Source organism: Hetaerina americana, unplaced genomic scaffold (assembly GCF_022747635.1).
Source record: "Hetaerina americana unplaced genomic scaffold, ioHetAmer1.1.p SCAF_7, whole genome shotgun sequence".
Lineage (NCBI taxonomy): Eukaryota > Metazoa > Arthropoda > Insecta > Odonata > Calopterygidae > Hetaerina > Hetaerina americana.
The window spans coordinates 31,634,065-31,656,610 of record NW_027287316.1 but is presented as its reverse complement, the minus strand read 5'-3'; the positions used below and the strand labels follow the sequence as shown (position 1 = coordinate 31,656,610).

Below are 22,546 nucleotides of genomic sequence, written 5' to 3'. Positions count from 1 at the left end.
CCCTCTTCAACTCTTGTCCTCCAAGGCAATTGCCCATCGACTCGTTTGTGATGCCCCTATCTGCATTCTGGTTTATTTCTTAGGGATAGGAACAGGGATGTCTGTTTAAGTACCCAGCGGAAATTACACTTCAGCTATTAGAGTAGACTTTGGAAAATTATGTATCTTACTTTAATGCTGTGGATTACCATTGGCAACAGCCATTACTCCAAATACAATGTTTCCTGTAGTTCTCCACTCCATTCCTTTATTCCACTTCTTTTTTCATGAATCCCACACTATTCATAGACCTGATAAAATGTATTAGTCAACGTTTAATTTTTTGTAATCAGAGATGACACTTTCACAGAAAAATAGTCAGCCAGCCCCCAAGCTGGGTAGTAACATCCAGGATTAGGGGCAGGGCACATAAGGGCGGAATGAAAACACTAGTTAGAATTTTATGCATAAAAATGTATCATTTTATTAACAATACTTGAAGTAAAACTCACCTGTTCTTGGAAAAGTTTCATCAAATGTTTAAGGTTTATACATTAGTCCATGTTTTTAACTCATAAAAACATTTGTTGTCTCAGGCGTTGATGACGTTCAACGTCGAAACCTGGGTTGTGTTTTTAAATAAAGTGTGTGGAATTACAAAGTCAATTATTTCATTACATTTCAATATCATAAAAACATATTTATTCTCTGATTCAATTAACTGTTTTATCATGGCTCTGATGCCATGGAAGTCAACCATGTCCAGAGGAGAGGAGAGAGTCAATCCAAAGATGTTTGATAACTTCCATGCTATTTACTAGTTTCCTGTCAAGTGAAGGGCAACATTGGTGATTGCCCCCCCCCCTTCATTTTATAAATTACAAACCAAGAAAATGGACTTAATGAAAATATTAAATGCAATTAGCCTAAATTGTATGATGTTATATTTTAAAAAGTTTCTAGGGTTGGCAAGTTAAAAAAATAAGTGACGACATATAACTTAATAAACATTTAGGATATACATTATTGATTTGATTGGCAAGGGTAGAACTCACCTTGTATAACTATACTATGGGGTGGGTAAAATGCCAAGGTTGGGGTAGGGGAGGATGAGGGGGCATCAGTTCCTATCCCTGTGCCACCATTAGTTACTATGAAGACCAGGAAACCACAAAATCACATGGCTTGGGCAAATGTGTAGATATCCATAATCACTGTAAATTGAAGCAAGTCCCTCTGTTCAATTGCTGAATGCACAATATTCAACAAAAATATGCCATTTAAGGTTTAATTAATGTTTATAATTGGTATACATCACTGCAGCACCTATTGTAAAACTTACCAATTGCTTTGTTAATTGTACCTGTTTTTAAATTTTATTTAAATCATAATATGTGATGAAAAACCATCAAGTTTCTAGAGTACTAATTTATTTATTACTACCCACTAGACCACCATATTCTACTGTATGTAAAAACATAGCCATAGAATTCAGGCATAAAATACATGACCAATAAAGCCCAATGGGAATTGAATTAGCCATTGGTCTGGATATGAGCCAAATGTGCTTCTTGAAATGTAAGATAGATTGAAGATAAGCTCTAATTTTGATGGATTATGCAGTTTAGGGTTAAGTTCAATAGTAAAAACTAAGTTCTCCCATGGCTCCCCCATGATGAGTATCTTCTTCTTGGTCAAGATAGCAATAAAAAATGGAGGGGAAATTCATAGATTGAATTAAAAATACATCATTAATAAACATAATATATATATTTAAAAAAATTAGTTATATACAATTAAACACTGGACCTTTTGGCGGAGAAAACAATGCAAGAGCAAAGTGCACCTGTTCACGTGAGTAAGTCATATAAAACCCACCTTTCAGCAATGAGTAGAAAAAGTCTTGTACTTCAATATGCACCATATGCATGCTTGCAATTTCATATTGCAGCACTAATCTTGGATTTCGATGGCCAAAATAACAGCTATAACCAAAAACATCAATGGCATGCTCAAGCAAATTTAACGGTTTCCTTTTTATAATAAAAGAATAAATTTAACAAGGCGGTTAAAAACCTAACTCACTGACTCTTGTACATATTCACAGGAATATATGGAATACAAAAACTCAAAGCGAAAATTTCACTTGAATTCAAAGGAATTATCAAGAAAATCAACAGCAGAAGGCAAAATGTCATGCACCAATGGGCAACCAACCCTGCTCTCAAGCCTACTGTTGACTTGAAGATCATAAGGCTCCAGGATGTATTTTTTCTAACAGGGCAGAAAATTTATTTTGTTGGTTCTGCTTCCTACCTGCCTTCCTCCTCAAATACTCCAAAGTCCTTGCCTGTAAAACAAAAAGCAGTGAGACAGTTTCTTTTTTAAACTGTTTGGGGATTAACTGATCATAAATGACAAATTCTAATTCAATGGGAGGGGGTTCCAAAGAGTCAAAAAAAAGGAACAATTGGAAGCAGGATTGCCAGATTGGACGACTTGATCTAGCAAAATATTACGAATTTTCAGCATGTGTCGCATTTTGGGTGTACTAACTGCTAGTTAATGCAACTTTTTTATTGTTTTTTGAAATATAACAATAACAGGAGAATTTTTCAAGTAATGATTGGAATAGAAGCAGCAAAAACTTAATTAAACAGGGTGAAATGCATACAATGTGGAGTTGAAAAACAAATGCATCTGTTACTGTTATGGTGCTGAATAAAAAATAATTGCTAGTATCAATTTATTTTGCAAAATCGCTATAAAAATTGGATTTTTTTTACTCAAAACTACTGTAGAAGGCTTAATTGTTTTTCACTTATCCTTGTAAGGAAACAGACTGGTCAATTGAAAGTGTAAGCTATGGTTTTATTATGCACATACGTACTTTATACACAAAAAACTATTAATCAGATCAGTAATCTTATCATCAGCATGTTTTGACTCCAAGGAAACTTAATTCATGAGTACACATTAGATTTATCTGAAACTCTGAACATGGGAATGTCCAAAAATAAAAAATTCACGACATTATGGGGGGCTTGGCATGATTTTTCTTAAAACAACTGCACTATATACTAAAATATATAGCAACACTTAGAATTTTATCAGTGGTTCCATTTCTAATATTTAAGCTGACTTGCATTTGGCTCATTTTGGATTTCCTACAAATATAAAAGTTTGAAATCAACCAGTTGAGTTGACATCATCATTTGCTTGCATGCATGCTAGCTCAGCAGCATAGAACTTGTATTTCTGGTAATTTTTCTCCCTTGTAATTAGTGCTGCTTCTCATAAACCTCACAAATAAGTATTAATGTGGTAACAGAGAATGAGTACAAGATATACCACCAAGAGAGTGAAAAAACCTAATAGGGTTGCTAAATTACCTCAGACACAAAAATATCCATCTAAACCTGCAAGATGGCCATGAAAGTTTTGCAAAAATCTACTCTTAACAACCGCAAATCCACTTCAACATTAACACACAAAATGTTAACATAAATCATATTTCATGTGATTATTAAATTTGAGTTATTCAATAGTTACCTGTTTGGGTAGGTTTTCTATGCTTGTTGTTCATGGTCTGTGAACATAGTGATTCTAGTTGTTTGTGAGCAAATGATATCATCAAACAACTTATGAATCAGATGTAATGCCTCCTGGGGACATCTTTAGGAAAATTCAAGGAATTCTATAGTTCTCATTAAATTTAGTAAATCTCCACAATCTTGAAGAAGTTAGAAATAAAACATTTCCTTCAGGTATGGTCGATAAGAATGATACCTTGTTTTTTAATCAATGTGAGCAAAATATAACCCATAATGTTTGGAAGGAGAAACATAGAGTAATGAGAGAAATTTAGCTAGCTTCTGTGACCTGTGAGAAGATTGATGAGATTTTGTGTTCTTTGTGTTATTTCATTTTCATGTAAATTCAAGTCCATGAGTATCTATCAAATCATATTGAAAGTATGGTACTAATAACTTATTATAAAGCAATGTAATGTGCCTAGTGGTCCTATTTTGATCAGTAGAACATCTTTCTTGAACAAACTAGAAAGTGCAAACAGCCATTACACATGAATTTACAGGTGAGAAAAAGAGGCTTGGGGATCTCTGCAATTTTTGGCAACTCATGCTCCTGCTTTTTGCAGCTTTGAGCTTGGCCCATCTGGCAACCCTGATTAGATTAGCTCTCTCTCTCAAATTTGGAGCCAACAGTTTCTCCTCAACTAAAATAAAAATATTATATGGATAACAATCGAATGCCATGTGTTACTCAAAGAGTAATTATTTCACCAAAAATCAATTCCTTCCAATAATATTTTACTTAAACATAATTGATTGAAGAATGCATAAAAAATTTTACAACCATTTTAATGGGATTCATAATAACAAAATTCCTACTTCATCATATGCTAAATTTTATGTCCATTACCGATAACTTCTGATCCGGAGAATAACTTGAGCGGGAATGTGCAAGCTGCCATAGGGAGACAGCAAGAGAGAGCATGGCTGGGTCACTCACATCACCAAATAGCGCCACACGGTGGAACAACTCAAATGCAAGGAAGGCCTGAAATCAAAGTATCAGCACCATAGTTTTCAAATGAATACTAATGCTGTAGCATGACAAAGTATGCATAGAGGCATGGAAGTTATGTGTACAGATACAAGAAAGTAAAAGTCTATTCCAATAACACTTGAATGGTAAACAAAAATTGAGTCAATTCAAAATGGATCATCGTAGTAGCTTGGCCTTTGAGAAAAATTAGTAATATTATTACATTTGTATTCATTAATTTCTTTCATTTGATTCAATTCAGTAGAAGAATAGCCTTTAATTTGAATGAATTATTCATTCACCATATTTTGACTGAAATTTCCAAAATTAATCTTCATTTACTCCATAAAAAATTTGGTTCCTCTTCCATGAATCAAAACAACTGTAAGTAAACTTTTTAAACAAAAGCGCGTGTAATTCAGAACTTAAGAAAAAAGTTTCATGTACACAGCCTTGATTGCTTAGTCACAAGCGGAAAATCTAAAATTTTCATCAAATTAGGCTTTAAGTTCATGAGTCTACCATAGTACTCCATCAAATGATTACATGATAATTAATAAATGAGAATTGTATTGAAAATTGGCAAATTAATTCAGAAAATACATTTGTCGAAAATGGAAATCTAAGTTAAAAACCTCTAGCTTCACTTGCATTATTCAAGAGACATCACGTTTTACCATATAGTTATTTACTTAAGTTCATTAGTGTCTCTCAATTTGGAGAAATTAAGGCTTTTCACAAATATCAAGCTATCATAAACATATCTATGTATAGGAAAAATCTTCTTATTGAAAATACTTGGGTGGATATATACACATAATGCTATTTTACATGCCCGAGGAACTGAATCCTGGCATGAGATACCTGTTTGGGTAGGTTTTCTATGCTTGTTGTTCATGGCCTGTGAACATAGTGATTCTTTGTGCCTCACCACACAACAAAAAGCACAAAACAATTATTATTAGTCTCAAAAATTTTAATTGATGCACAAGCTGAAACTTCTAATAGTTAAGAAAAAAACAGCATCCGACATTTCAAATTGAACTCATTTATTTATTTATTCAACAACTTTTTTGGAGCGAGATTGAGACTACTAACTTTTTTCTTTCACCTAACCCCTGAATTGACGGTAAACAAAGAAGACATTTGGAAAGCTTGACAAAAAAATTTCAAGATGTCATTATTTATGCCATTACTAACTAACGTACCATTTCTTTCCACTGATGCGTTTCTGCAAGATAGTGCAAATGTGACAGCACCTCTGCCAAAACTCGAGTACACATCCGCTCCACTTCTAGGACAAACTTGGGATCACCTCCATAAAGAACATCATTTGAGTCCACTGCATTCAACCAGAAAAGGTGAGGCAATTCATTAATGTTATGTATACTGCACCCATACTTGACAACCATAGCAAAATTTGGCAAAATAGCAACAAGGAATTTTCAAAATGATAATGAAATTAAATAATTATTTGGACATTTCCTTCTAGGTGCAACCATAATTTAGATAACCACGAAGTTGAACTCATATAGGTCTCTACTCAGGAGGGTACACAGATGATAAGAGAGGGCAAAAGCTAAGGGAAATTTGAGCATTTATGATGGTAACAAAAGGGCAAAGCAAAATCTCCATTTCTTATAGGATGCTTAGTTTTTTGCAGATTTTTTTCTCTGCTAAACTCCACCACTTAGAACTCCTAAAAATCTAAGACCTGGCAAAAGGACACTCCCATTGTCACTGTATGCAGAATTTATTTGGTAAGTACGAAGAATTTTTATAGCACAATCTTCCTGTTAATTTTCATCAAAATCTGTAGTTCCTTGGAACCCCTCATGAGATATACATTCTCAAATTTTGCCACATGTGCAATCAAATTGATCCCAAATAAAAGAATAATGCTACAGTATACTGATAGCTGTACTAACACAGCAGAATAATGAGCATTTCAAATAATTGAAGGTCATTGAAAATTCTACATACTTTGACCTAACCTCATAAAGTAAGGAAGATGAAACTCATCTTCCTTTGTAAAAAAATGAAAATTACGGAAAATGGATGGAAAATTGATGGCAAATTATACCCAAAAAAATAATAAAAGCATAAAATGCAGGAAATAATACCTTTGTCTACCCTATACAAATATGTTTCCTGAGTGGCAGATGACAGCATTTGGAGGACATTCAAATAAACCAAGGCCTGTGACATACTGCCTTTCTTGGCATCACTATTGGCACCAGGAGAACAGAGCCAGGAGTAATGCTGGACAACATTCAGCAACCCTCGAGTCAGATAAAGAACACCTTGCTCTGGTGGATCCTGAAGGGCAAGATCAGAAGAAAATTTAGTCACTATATTTGGGTGACTTCCACACATAAGTCTTTATTACATACATATTATATCTCTGCATTTTTTTCAATATTTACAATTGCACAAATTCATATGGAAGAACCCTTACCTTCTGCATGGAGTTTCAGTGCACTAAATGCCATTTTGTATCAATGTTTAAGAGAGAGATTTTGATAGCAAATATTTTCAATGCATAATTCATCATGAATAACCCCATAAATATTTCATGTATTAAGCTTAAATTAAAAATGGATACATCACAAATAAATTAATTTTAAAGAATTCCATTGCTGATGAGGAGATGTGAGAGGCACATATTTATAATAAAAAATTCAGGGTCTACCTTAAATGTGACCAAGGATAGTGTACACACTAAAGCATAAAAAAAGTTGTGGGCTAACCTTAACTCTCTCAAAGCGAATATCTGATAAAAATATTATGCACTAGTAGGCGGTCAATTGAACTATTCATAATATCACACCTTACACCCTAGAAATAATTGACTGCAAGCCAACCCTTGATTTTATCAAGATCTTCAGGGAAAAAACAAAAACACCCTTAGCTGCCCTTGACTTTTGTCTTTTCCCGCTATTCTACTTTAAAATTCCCAATTTCCACAAACTTCTTTCTTCTTGGAAATGATCTCCCATTTTCCAAGTGCAACGTACTGTAAATATACGAAGAGTGAGCCATTAATTAAAATCCTTTAATCCTCCGATAACATTGTCTACTTTCTGTCTTATGTAGAAGCTAAAAGCTCACACTGTGATGTTCTTATTTTAATGAAAGCACTTACATAGCACATTCACAATAAAGTAATTTTTAATCATTTCCTGGTGGAACTACACATTATTATTGAATAGAATAGCAAAACTGAAAAAAAACACATGAATAATATAATTGATATATATACTAGGGAAAAATAATGCTAAACAGATTTCACATTGGGAAGGATAAATTGAGCTTCTTACGGCCTTTTCTAATATTGACCATATTAAATAATATTTCCTCAAGCCATTTTTTACACCACTTTAAAATGTAAAAAAAAGATGGAAATATTGAGATTTGTTAGGTGATTTATGGGGAAAGTTAATCCCTCAGCAGTGATCAGACGCACATTCAAAATACAAAGACGTTCACATTATTATGGGGGGGATTTGTGTCCCAAATAGGTATATACGGAAATTAATCCTATTGCCAGAGACCATATTTGGGACTTACAAATACATACACAGTCACACTGGTTAGCCTATAGGGGTTTAGAGGGAGGTTTTTCCCTTGAGCCGAATATTTTCCCTTCTTAGTTAAAATGAAAGTGGTCCCTTGCCAGGGACCAGCTCTTGGCTACCTTATCCAAGTCTACCATCATCAATATGTCAGAACTATCATAAAAAGTGTTATCAATACCTTATTATGTGAATGCGTTAAGTAGTTTACAAGTGATTAGATTCACCAGTAGGAAAAACAGTGAAAAGAAACTGAATCATTTAATGTAATATTCTTACTTACTGGCACCACCAACAATGTAGACAGGAACTGCGACAGGTATCCCACCAGAAAAGGTTCGGATGACCTCTGCTTCCCTCCTGTGCCCTCTCCAACACTATCCATGTAGGGTGGAACTTCTGGGATTAGACTTAAAGCTGCCTTGAAGCAAGCATCCGCTGTGAACAAGAAGTGATAGGAATATGAAATTCAGGTATGACAACATCTGAGATCCTGGAAAAGATTTTTGCATTAATTGTCTCATTAAATGAACATTAATCCTGGGGATAGCAGTACTCGATGAAATAAGCTCAAGGAAATTAGGCACAATATATAAAATGTATCCACCTATGGCACTTAAGATTACACGATGAAAATATGCCATACAGAAAAGTTGAGACACTATGTCTCATGAATTGTATATGACCTCCTTCAGAATTTAAATGGTTATTGTGAGTTTCTAATCTGCATAAAAATACTCACTGTGGAGGTGTTTTAGAAGGTGGGCAAAGTAGCATTCACATTAAAAGAAGTACTGTGTTAGTAAAGAAGTTGGATGTTTGGGAGTGGATGACATTTAAGTAATGATATTAAGAAAAGACTATTGAGCCCTACAACACAGAGTGTAGTTTTACATGGTTCTAAAACTTGGCCATTGGGGTAAGATGATAAGCACAGGTTGGAAGTTTTCGAGATGGATTCAGGGTGAAGAATGGAGAAAATAATACGGGCTCAAAGAAAAACAAATGATGAACTTCTAGAGATGTGAGGGGAAAAAGACAGCTGTAGGGAAGAATTCAAAGTATACCAGACATGTGAAAGCAGGAAATACTGAGGGGCTATGAGTTGCTAAAAGTGTTAATAGAGGGGATAATGCTGGGAAAAAAAGGTAGAGGGAGGAAAAGAAGAATTCCATTTCAGATGGAATTAAGGGAGGCAGAAAGTATGTAGAGCTAAATAATAAGTTAATATGTAATAATATATTGTATTGGGTTTAAGGCCCTTTTGCATCATGTCAGTTAGAACTTATATGAGTAAAGTCGGGTGTAGTTCCATCATCCACCAAACTCCTTCCACCACCTGGTAGACTGCAGTTAATAATCAGTATGTACCTCTTGCATTATGCCTGGCTTTCTCCTAAGATGTGCAAGGGTCATGTGACCAATGAGCCACATGGCCCTTAGTTGCCGATAGTTTCCACTTTACCATCTTAAGGCTTTTCTATAAGTCAACTCAACTGATATTTAATGTGCCAATTAAAATGCAGCACATTAGACAAACATCACAGTTTCATTGAAAATGTCTAGAATTGTGCCATCTAAATATTAATATCTCATAATCTTCATCATGTTTAAAACTCAAAATAAAATACAAATTAATATTTGATCCTTTTTCTAATACCACTGATATATTCTGTGAATAATACATGCAATTCACTGAATAAATGTCATATATAGCAGGGTGTTTAATGCAATCAACTGGCAAAATTAATCAATATTTCCAGGACTGCTGGGGCAAATTCTTGGTTTCTTGGGATGGATGAATTGCAGTAATGTAGGACTACAGTGCCGCATTGTGTAACCTGCTCAACTTTGTGCCAATACCTCAGTGAAAACGATAGGCTGCATGCATAGGCACATACATGAGTTGTCAAGCTACCCTTTTTAGCATAAAATTGCCATACCGGGAAACAAGTACACATTATAATTATTATTCCCCTACAACACCTTAAGCATTCCAATCTTTTAGCACAGCTAATGAAAAACATTGTATCATTGCATAATTTTCATTCTTCCAACTTTAGCTTGCAAAGAAAATTAGAAATCACTCTACAATCATTATTACACATTTTAATTAGGTGTCATTGACCATCCTTCACTGGTGACACAAACACCACTTGAGGTACTGCTGTTAAGGGATTCATGGCCATGCACTGTTCAAGCAAGCCTCTTGCAGAGGTGAGTTGAGCCAAGGTTTTAAAGGGGAACAGTAATTTTTTCATTTATAGATTAGAGAAGCTGCTAACCCATTCCATAATTACAAGAATAAACTTACCTTGTCCAAGGCACTGATTGAGAAGTGCCACCTGTCCCGACAGGAGGAATAAAGACAGGCGTACCGTTGATGATGGCAGTGAAGGAACAGTGATGTGAGCATATGCTGAGCAGGCACGAACAAAGGCGGCAGTCTTCCGAGTGTGATGCCCACGCACAACTTTCCGCGAAGTGACGGACAACCTGTTCACAGCCTGGAGGATCAAAGAATACAATATAAATATCTTGCTGAAGTTGTGCAAGTAAAGCATACTGCCCAATGTATGTATACAGATGCACATATGAAGTATTTTTAGAAATTACCCAGCCATACAATATTTTGAGAAAAATACTACCTTGATCAAAAAGTTCCCGGAATAACCACCGTGTGGCGCTCCCATCGTTCCGATTTGAGTTCTGTTTTTTTTGTTAAATTGGTACATCTGTTGTTGATATTCCCTTTAAATCTTAGTGTCATAACTTGACAATTGCAAAAGTTACGTAGCCAAGAGTACATCTATCTCTGTGTGTGTTGGCGATTTTTTACAATTTCAGAAATGGATTTAAATTTGCAACAACGAACTTGTATTAAATTTTGCGTAAAAAACGGATTTAGTGGCGCACGGACGTTGGAAATGTTGGAAAAGTGTTTCGGCAACGATTCTCTAAAAAAAAACGGTCGTTTACCAGTGGCACGAGCGGTTCAGAAGTGGTCGTGAGTCAATCGAAGATGATGAACGCAGTGGCAGACCATTGACATCGAAAGTCGGTGAAAAAATTGATAAAGTAAAAGAAATGTTGGTCAATAACCGCAAATTAACCATCAGAGAAATAGCGGAGGACTTGAACATTGCCTATGGATCCGCCCAAGACATTGTGGTTAATGATTTGGGTTTCCGTCGAGAAGCAGCAAAGTTGGTGCCAAAAGACCTCAATTTCATGCAAAAAAGAGACCGTGTTGACGTCGCAAAAGACATGATTTGCGAGGCTGAATCCGATCCCACATTCATCAAAAGGATCATTACTGGAGACGAGACGTGGGTTTATGAGTACGACACGCAATCCAGACATCAGGCAAGTGAATGGCGTTCACCAAATGAGCCGAGACCAAAAAAACCACGTCGTTTTCAGTCAAAAAAGAAGGCAATGCTGACGGTTTTCATGGATTACAACGGTGTAGTGCATCATGAATTTTTGCCAGAAGGCCAGACAGTAAACAAAGAGTATTATTTGGGCGTTATGAGACGTTTGCGTGAAGCAATTCGCCGAAAGAGACCAGAAATGTGGGCAGAAAACTCGTGGATTTTGCACCATGATAACGCACCGTCGCACAGTGCTATCATTATTCGTAATTTTTTGACGAAAAATGCAACAAATACCATCCAACAGCCACCGAATTCACCTGATTTGGCTCCCTGTGACTTCTTCTGTTCAATCGAGTTAAAAAACCATTACGGGGAACGCGTTTTAGCAGCCGAGAGGAAGTAATGGAAAAATCGCAGGAAGCACTGATGGACATACCGAAAACCGACCGTAACTTTTGCAAATGTCAAGTTATGACACTAAGATTTAAAGGGAATATCAACAACAGATGTACCAATTTAACAAAAAAAACAGAACTCAAATCGGAACGATGGGAGCGCCACACGGTGGTTATTCCGGGAACTTTTTGATCAAGGTAGTAGGCTATCTAGAACATTGAGGTCTTAGTCCTCTTCAAATTACTCCCCTTGGCACCTCACGCACTTATCTCAGCATCGCTTCCACTTTTCAAAACAATCAGCAAAGTCATTTTTCGGAATAGTCATCAGCTACCTTGTCACATTCTCCTTTATCTCGTCAACTGACAGTTGGGAAGATTGGGCTTTGGTTTCAGGGTCATAGTCATTGAACAATGACTCATCTCAGTTATGACCTTTGTTTAGAAAACCTAGGTCATCGTTTGCGACTTGGGGCAAGTCTCCTGAACAGCATCACAAAATTCTTGATGTTTACGAGATAAATGAGAAATGATGAGGGAGCTGGCAGCCATTCCAAAATAAGACTTTGCTGATTGTTTTGAAAAGTGGAATAGACACTGGGATAAGTCAGTGAAGACCCAAGGGGAGTCCTTCAAGGAGGACTAAGAACTCATTATTCTAGGTACGCTATTTTTCTCTAAATATTGCATGGCTGGATCCTTTCCAGACATAATTTGTACACTAATATCATCCTTTTAGCTGAAGAATACATGAAATATTTGCAGGATACATAACTGAAGCAAACTTCAAAATGGGTTCTGAATACTAAAAAAAAGTGGGAATTACAAAGAGGGTATCTGCTGGTTAGATAATGGAAAATCACTTTGTTTTAAACATCATAAAATAATGTCAACAAATATGCAAAAATGATAAATTTAACATCAAGTTGCCTGCAGCATGGGATAAAACAATGATCATAAAAATGAGCTTCAGAAAGTTTATCTGTCACAGAGAATTAATTTAAGACCATCTGTATTGTCTTCATTATTCCAATTTCTCATTAAATGCAAAGGACTGTACTCCAAAATACAAGATTATCACAACATTACTAAGTCAAGCATACGAATGTGTGAATCATACATTTTCTAACTTTTTTCATTGACTCTTTTACATGAAAGGGATAAAGGATGCATTTTAATGATTGTGACTGAAATAAGTACTACTGAGAGTGAACCTATAATATATAGCCAAAAGGCAGCCCACATCATCCACATGACTGTAGATATAAAATGAACATTACCTACGGTTGTAAAGCAATGAAAACGAGAGCGCCGAGACAGTAAACTTGATTGGGTTTCAATCAAGCTTACGGTCTCGGCTATCTTGTTTTCATCCACATGACTACAGTGAAAAAAAACTCAATTATAAAATGTCAATTTTTAACAACTATTTGATTAGTGACAACAAATCATTACAACAGTTTTGGTCAATATATGTGTCAATATGACACAAGTATTGACTTGACCAAAACTTTTATTGTTGTCTGCAGTCTCTTAAGTTACTTAATTGGTCAATATGCTCAGAAAACAGCCTCAACTGAAAAAAACATTCGCGTAATAGGAAAGCTGATTTACTGATGGAGATAAAATTATAAATTAATGTATATATCTTCATTACAGAAGAAATTTATATAGGTACCTATTATTCACAACAATGCAAATCAATAACAACATTAAAAACCAACTTACTTGTACTAGATGAGCATGAACGGGATCCAAATTAGGGAATGAGGCCCTAGCTTCAACGAGGAATGAAAGCCTCGCCTCAAAGTCTCCACCAGCACCAGATTCCACTCGACTTATTACAGAACAAATCAAACGGGAAATGTGCCGCCTGTCATCCTCTATAGTTAATGCACTGTGAAATGGAGATATAAAATATTAAAAATTGTTAAATGAAATGGAAATGACAATTGCAATGACTTACATTTTGGCACTCACTCAAATGGAATTCTCAATTAAGAAATATCTATCTACATACAGCATGGAGAATGAAAACCATGAGGATGAACAGCACAATAACAGTCAAAGGAAGTTTTTAGGAGCATGAAAAACTATTTACTGAGGTCTATCAATTTAAAGCTCCATCCACACACAGCAATGCTCTTAACAATTCTTCCACATCAGCACGAGGGTCATTGACAATGTAAGGCAATGGATTTATGGATTAGGGACGTAGAATTGTGAAAAGTTTTAAGGAATGATTCATAGGGACATATATTTCAAGAAAAAATGTAGATATTAACATTAAATGGATAGCTGTGGTCAGCCAATTTTCAAATTGAAAGAACATTGAGGAGGCCCAAATGTGATTCCCCCTATCCTAAACCACATGACCTTATGGTGCAATGAAGGCTTGAACCCTTTTAGCCATTGAAAAGGGTAAAACCACAGGAATAAATCCAAAGGTTGGGTAGGTAGGTAAAGGTAGAGATCACCTAATACTAGATCAACATTTTGTGATATCAGGGCAAGAGTGGGGCTGTTCATTACTTCTTGTGCCACCCGTGGTTTCCCAAAAAGATCTGGTACACAAAAATAACTCAGCATGGTAAAGATGAATTGAGTTTTGTTTCTCCAGTGAGTAGCCAAGTGTTTTATCCACTGGGCTACCATGCTGAAAAGGGTCGGATTAACATAAAAATTTCTGAATTGCCTAGTTTTTTTTACAGCCTCACTACCTGTAATTCCATTTTTTTCATTTATCTGTGCCATTAAATTATTTTCTACATTTTGTGATAACATTAACTTTTACACTCAATCATTTTATAAACAATATTCCATGCAATACAAAACATATTCAAATGTACTCACTTAACAGAGTCGTGCAAAGCTCGACAAAGGAACATCAGAGTGCTTATGAGGACTGGATCAGACACATCACAAGGTCCTGATCGGCAGAAAGCTTCCATTACTGCTTTGCATGCTTCTAAACGAACGCTATCTCGCTTGAACAGGTCCAAAAATGGTAGGAAGCGATCCTGGAAAACAAATAAATAAGAAGAATTAGAGTTATAGATTAATTTTTTGAATCGAATTGAAGTATATTTAATTGATTCATTAAAGTTTATAGAAAATATGATTTTGGTTCTCACATAACTTTGACTTTTTTCTTTAACTTCAATCATGATTTTTTTTATTTCAATTTGGCACAGCCATGCATTTCTACAGGAGTTTATGGTGCTATTTTTAGGGGGAATAACAACATTATGTAATAGTAATGTTTATGTTAATCTAAATGAAGAAGAAATAATTTTCTCAATTTTCTGGAGACACAAGAATCATATGAAGCAATGATGTGATTCAAGTTATATGTACTTGACAAAAAATGTCAGTTGGTTATAATGAAATGAAAGCTCCATAATTATGTACTTTTTATTTAAAACCTATATTCAACAAGTCATTTTTGTTCTTAAGGCAAGCAGTGAAGGATGTGTTGAATTCAAGGCTAGAAATTGAATTTGAAACATGTAAATTCCTGAGTTTCATTTTACTGGAATAATTACAATGAGACCTAGTTATTTTGAAATTCAAGGTACCAAAACAACTGAATTTAAAGTATCTAAGTTCAAAATAAACAAACTTATAAATGAAACATTGAAATACATTAAACAAACATTAAACAAATCTAAGAGTGAAGTATTTCACCAGAAAAATCAAAATGCCATTTCATCAGACTGTTAGATACAAGGCTAACTGACCTGACAAGTTTGTAAATTTAATTTTTTTGTTGGTTTTGGGAAGCGGGCACTTACTGCTTTGAGTAATTGGTAAAAAAAAAGGAAATGAAGCCTATTTCAGGAAGAGAACTGGCAAACTGTGGACTTCTGTATTACTGACCAAAGCCTACCTAACAATCATAACTATTTTCAAAATACTGCAGTAAACTGTCGTAGGAATCGAAAAAGTGTCTTTTTTCAGTTGCCTTTTTCTTCTTTTACTCTCTCTCCCATTGATATGAGAAGCAGAACAATCCACTTGGATTCTAGATATGTGACAAGTTCCTCCATCAGTATCGCTAACACTTACTCACATGTCAGATCATTATGCCAGCAATAATTTTAATGTCCCCCAATACAGTGCTAACAAACAAATGACACTTGTCCAAATTAGTATTACTCCTTCCCTTTTTGAAAATGAAATAATTTCTCTCCATCTGTGGTTTCTGAATAAATTATGGCTATGGCAAACTGTATTCCATTTTAAATACACAAACATACGAGTATACGAGGGTAATCCCAAAAGTACCCGACCCAACACAGAAAAACAAAATTTTTGGAAAAAAATGTATTTATTTTTCAACATTATCTCTTTTCTGGTCTATACACTTTTCCTAGCGATGTTCAATAAGTTCGATACCCTTTTTATAATTAGAACTGTCTTGCTCCTCAAAATAGCCATTTACTGCCGACATCACTTCTTCACAGTTGGAAAATCTTTGACCACTGAGCCATTTTTTCAAGTTTGCGAACAGAAAACAATCCGAGGGGGCTAAATCTGGCGAATAAGGTGCATGAGGTAGCAATTCAAACTTAAATTCATGAATTTTGGCAATTGCAATAATGGAATTTGTGAGTTGGTGCATTGTCTTGATGAAGCAACACTTTCTTCTTAGCTTAAAACGCGGCCGCTTTTGCTTGATTTCTTTGCTCAAACATTGCAATAGGTTCGCATAATACTCGCTGTTGATAGTTTTTCCTTTTTCAAGAGTGTCAATGAAAATTATCCCACGCCCATCCCAAAAAAACCGATGCCATGACCTTGCCTGCAGATGAAACGGTCCTCGCCTTCTTTGGAGCCAGTTCTCCCTATAGAACCCATTGTTTTGATTGTTCTTTTGCCATGGGTGTGAAGTAATCGACCCATGTTTCATTCATGGTTATGCAACGGTGCAAAAATTCTGCTTTGTTGCTGTGAATCTTCGCTAGACACTCAATTGAAACATCTTCATGACACTGGTTTTGCTCGAGTGTCACTAATATAGATACTGGTTTTGCACCCATCTTGCGCACAGCTTTCACATGTCAAAATTTTCAGTTGATATTCGATGTACCGCACTTTTTGAAATGCCTACTACGTCTGCTAGCTCGCGCACTTCCAGTCAAAGATCATCCAGGATCACTTTGTGGATTTTCTTCACCGTTTCTGGAGTCGTCACCTCATTTCATCGACCAATGCAATACTCGTCTTGACAGCTCGTACGGCCTCGTTTAAACTCTGCTACCCAATGTTTTACTGTTGTAAATGAAGGAGCAGACTCACCCAGAGTAGAATTCAGTTCAGCATTTATATTGGTTGGGCAGTGGCATTTCAAATTAAAGTATTGTATCACATAACGATGACCGATTTTCTCCATTTTCACAAATTCACTGAAAACGTTCACTATTGATGGCTGCCAAACAAATACTAAGCCACAAGGCATCTTCAAGCTTGAAATATATGCTTTATAGATTGCATACTTTCTAACAGTGATATTTTTCAAAGAACTACTGCCGTCTCTAGGTCATGCCGGGTACTTATGGCCCCCCCATGTAACTTCAACACAGCCACAATTAGCTTATCAGTTATATTCTTCAGTCACACCTTAGATTCTTATATATATTTTACCACAGATTATTTAACTGTTTGGATCCTACCAAGAATATGAGAGTTTTCAAACTGACTACTGACCTTGGAGAAAGAAGCTCTGGTTTTGGGAACAGAAGGATTTTTTTTCAGGATATAAATGACAGAAATAAATTACTTTCATACCGCACACACTAAGCTTTGCAATATAAAAACACTTAATGGGTTCAAATCCCGGCGGTGTTGAATATTTTTCAGAGGTATCTCGATCCCTACTTGAGGTGCTTTGTGGAGGGCACTTTGAGGGAGTACGCCGTCCGTCGGATGGGACGTTAAACTGCGGACCCCTTGGCGCCTTTCGTAAAGAGTAGGCTAATGCCGACGCCGGGTTTCTCTCCACCCTTCATCCTTTCCTGTCCATCCCCTATGGCGCAAATGACCTTAGCTGTCGGTCGCCTCCCCTCAAAACTACTACTACTACACTTAATGGTACACAATGTTCCGAGGAAAATTTTGAAATAAATGACATGTTTGTGAGTAACCAAACCTGATCATAAGTTTCATAGGAGTAGACATACTACCTTGATCAAAAAGTTCCCGGAATAACCACCGTGTGGCGCTCCCATCGTTCCGATTTGAGTTCTGTTTTTTTTGTTAAATTGGTACATCTGTTGTTGATATTCCCTTTAAATCTTAGTGTCATAACTTGACAATTGCAAAAGTTACGTAGCCAAGAGTACATCTATCTCTGTGTGTGTTGGCGATTTTTTACAATTTCAGAAATGGATTTAAATTTGCAACAACGAACTTGTATTAAATTTTGCGTAAAAAAACGGATTTAGTGGCGCACGGACGTTGGAAATGTTGGAAAAGTGTTTCGGCAACGATTCTCTAAAAAAAACGGTCATTTACCAGTGGCACGAGCGGTTCAGAAGTGGTCGTGAGTCAATCGAAGATGATGAACGCAGTGGCAGACCATTGACATCGAAAGTCGGTGAAAAAATTGATAAAGTAAAAGAAATGTTGGTCAATAACCGCAAATTAACCATCAGAGAAATAGCGGAGGACTTGAACATTGCCTATGGATCCGCCCAAGACATTGTGGTTAATGATTTGGGTTTCCGTCGTGTAGCAGCCAAAATACCTCAATTTCATGCAAAAAAGAGACCGTGTTGACGTCGCAAAAGACATGATTTGCGAGGCTGAATCCGATCCCACATTCATCAAAAGGATCATTACTGGAGACGAGACGTGGGTTTATGAGTACGACACGCAATCCAGACATCAGGCAAGTGAATGGCGTTCACCAAATGAGCCGAGACCAAAAAAACCACGTCGTTTTCAGTCAAAAAAGAAGGCAATGCTGACGGTTTTCATGGATTACAACGGTGTAGTGCATCATGAATTTTTGCCAGAAGGCCAGACAGTAAACAAAGAGTATTATTTGGGCGTTATGAGACGTTTGCGTGAAGCAATTCGCCGAAAGAGACCAGAAATGTGGGCAGAAAACTCGTGGATTTTGCACCATGATAACGCACCGTCGCACAGTGCTATCATTATTCGTAATTTTTTGACGAAAAATGCAACAAATACCATCCAACAGCCACCGAATTCACCTGATTTGGCTCCCTGTGACTTCTTTCTGTTCAATCGAGTTAAAAAACCATTACGGGGAACGCGTTTTAGCAGCCGAGAGGAAGTAATGGAAAAATCGCAGGAAGCACTGATGGACATACCAAAAACCGACCGTAACTTTTGCAAATGTCAAGTTATGACACTAAGATTTAAAGGGAATATCAACAACAGATGTACCAATTTAACAAAAAAAAACAGAACTCAAATCGGAACGATGGGAGCGCCACACGGTGGTTATTCCGGGAACTTTTTGATCAAGGTAATATTTCAATTTCTTTGCGCTAAAAAGGATTCAAAATCCTATGCAGTTGGCCAGGGACTGGTCTTAGCTTTAATTTATATCAAATTCATTTTGATTTCATACTTTAAATATTGATAAATGCTCTTGAATAAGAAAGCAGGAATTACAAGTGTAGAATCAATATACTTGTGAGCGTTAAGAGGGAAATTTTGCTTACAAGGGTGAATAGGGCTTCCAGATCTGTAGCATCAGCAAGGAGTGCTTGAAGAAAGGCCAACAGCTGAGGCTGAAGAGTATCCAACGGGGCAGAGGGCTGGGGTGAGGAGAAATTCACCGATGATGATGTAGAAGAGGAAAATCCAATATGCTTAATGACATCTCCCAAGAGAGTATTCACTTCAGCAGCCTGAGAAACAAAGAAAGTTTTGCTCATGCATATCTCTTTCATAAGATACCTGGGAAAATAAACACACATAAGAATAACTTTTTTTTAATTCCATATTAATATCTAGAAAAAGAAGTATTTCCAATGTAATGATATTCAAATTTTGACAAAAATTCAAAGTTGTAGAAAACTAGACTAGATTTTGTTGTGTTAACAAGACAATGTTTTTCCATTCCCACATAGTAACAAAAAAATCAACACGGAGTTTAATTGTGTGAGATTACCACTTATGGTTGTCGACTTGGTATGGGAAAATATATTCCCCATGAGGTACCCAGATTTTAAGTACAATTGACTCTAACCCAAAACCAAACTGAAAATTCTGAGTAGCTTTAACACTTACAAAAAGATTTTTTTTATAGAGAAGTTACAAAGCTGATTTTTTCACAAAAAATCCCATACAAAACAGGTATTATGCCCATGCATCCTCTTAAGTCATAAAATACAATACATCATACCATGAAATAACCAAAATTCCATGAATTCCTTCAAAGAATACTGCCATTAAAACAACTTTAATCAAGTATTGGAACAATAAGTAACATGGTTTTGGGCAAATAAAGCTGGCTGGTTGATACATATTATCTTTATAATTTTCACTGAGCACATGGAAATAAAACACAACTACACCACACCATATCTGGCTAACATTGTAGGAAGTGTAACATATCTTTAAGTAAAAGTTGACCAGATAAGCCTTATTTTTTGCCTCCTAAATATAACAGTGATTCATTCCTTTGTCTTTCATTATTTATTTAATTGTCTGGCTAATCAGAGAAATGTGTTAAGAGATGATTTCAAAATCATTAACATTTAAATAAAACAGTGGATTCACTTTTTGTGCCCTAGAAACCAATTACCCCCATGCATTAAGGCTATTTAAGGCCTTCCTTTAATTTATGATATTTAGCTACTTGCTGATTTATTATAGTGCCCAGAGAACAAGATGGATATCTTCTTTAGCTAATAATTACTGTCTGTTCAGGTACATTATTATTAATAAAATTAATATTAAAACATTAAAGTAATTAATGAAATATTGTTAGATGCTACTGTATAACAGTAACGAATACCAGTAACTTAACAAAATTTATCAATACTTGAGTTAATTTAAGTAATATTTTAATTTTTTAAATTAATGGCAACTCGGTACTGCAACCAACACTTATGAGTCAAATTTTTTACGATGAGTTACAATCAATTTCAATGCAGTACTTCTAGAAATATTGCGATTCAGTTTTCTCCACATTCATTTCATTAATACAATCTTCTATGCAACGCCCTCAGAGTAATTCAAAAACTATTTCACCACCAAACAACAGAACTCTAAATTAACATCCAAATAAAATACTGGTTCATTAAATTTTATAAATGAAAGATTTATTGAAACATTTATTCAATAGTTTCTAAAAAAAAAATTAGCCTTTACTTTGTAAATTTAGAAAATCCTAGAGTCAGAATATATACTTCACACAAAGTTTCATTGTATGATGGAAATAATACCAAATTCATTTGTAGAATTAAAGTCAACTTACGGATAGACAACGGAGGGGATAATGTATCCAGGCGAGGGCACATCCTATATACTCAGATGGCACTTGTAACTTCCCAATCAATCGCCATGCTGCATTCAAAACCTTCAAGTGGTATTCCCTTGGCTCCATACCATCATTGTACTCTAGGTAAGCACCAGAGGAATCATGTGACAAGCACCAGCCAAGAGTCCTCATTAAAAGATGCTGTGGGAACCCTAGAGGCCAAAGTACAAAACATGAGAGAGAGAGAGACAATTTAAAAATAACCATTACTCACATAAGACCTTTAAAGTCCAAACAACTGCGGGGAAAAAATTGCAAAACATATGACAAATTCTATCATCCGTTAAAGAGTGCTCACAAAATATGACAGAATTTTAATCCATTTGATATACTCACCATTGTCATCGCATGCTGATATTAACTGAATGAAGAGGAGTGATTTGTTTGCAATAAGTGCTGGCTTGAAGGTTGACATGATAGAGTTGAGAATGAGACCACTGTAGATACAAAGAAAAAATATTATTTGCTATAAAATGAAAGGAAAACATGGCATGAGAAATATCTTCTAGCGATATCTTTCTAGTTTTAAATGATGCAAAAATTATTTAATATCCTAACTGAAGTAACTTAATTTATGTATTGCACATTTGCTAGTCCAAATTCATCATAAATTGGCCGAGAGACAGAGAGAAGATACTGAGTTTTAAACTACTGGATAAATCCTAGTCACATGAACTGTCACACTCAGCATCACCACAGTCACACTGTGAAGTCCCAGTCAGTTTTCTATTTTCATAGAGCAGATCAATTCCAGTGCTTTTCTTCTTACCCACAGCTCAATACAAATAGATTACTATCTACATGCAGATGAGATGTATTCAACACCAGAAAATTTCTGAATAAAATTAATGTTTTCCATGGTCAATCTGATCCAGAATGAATAGTGTAGAATAAGGTCTGGATGAGCAACTAATTGTACATTGTTATTGAGACTGGCAGGTAGGATAAATATGACACTAATTATACATATAAACATAGCCATTCATGCAGTACATTATTATGTTCATGTAATCACTAGATATCAGTGTATTCAGAGGCTTGAATTTATATTCCTTTAAAAATTCAAACACAATAAGTTTCAGAAAGATTCATTCATTCAATTCATTCAATTTCCATAATTCACGGAAC

The 22,546-nt window shown here is 35.6% G+C and overlaps 1 protein-coding gene across 1 annotated transcript in view; it reads right to left on the bottom strand.

Moving 5' to 3' along the window:
- Window positions 1-1,754: 1,754 nt before the first annotated feature.
- The window catches only part of LOC139696222 (VPS35 endosomal protein-sorting factor-like), a 29,699-nt gene continuing 8,907 nt past the window's right edge, over window positions 1,755-22,546 (bottom strand). Inside the window, exons 10-20 of the mRNA XM_071594891.1 lie at window positions 21,755-21,855; window positions 21,356-21,570; window positions 19,593-19,781; window positions 14,749-14,915; window positions 13,624-13,792; window positions 10,438-10,630; window positions 8,407-8,561; window positions 6,672-6,867; window positions 5,757-5,890; window positions 4,423-4,560; window positions 1,755-2,329 (exon numbers count right to left, since the gene is read on the bottom strand). Of these exons, the coding sequence (XP_071450992.1) occupies window positions 2,228-2,329; window positions 4,423-4,560; window positions 5,757-5,890; window positions 6,672-6,867; window positions 8,407-8,561; window positions 10,438-10,630; window positions 13,624-13,792; window positions 14,749-14,915; window positions 19,593-19,781; window positions 21,356-21,570; window positions 21,755-21,855 (1,759 nt within the window). The 3' untranslated portion in view covers window positions 1,755-2,227. The remainder of the gene's footprint in view (window positions 2,330-4,422; window positions 4,561-5,756; window positions 5,891-6,671; window positions 6,868-8,406; window positions 8,562-10,437; window positions 10,631-13,623; window positions 13,793-14,748; window positions 14,916-19,592; window positions 19,782-21,355; window positions 21,571-21,754; window positions 21,856-22,546) is intronic.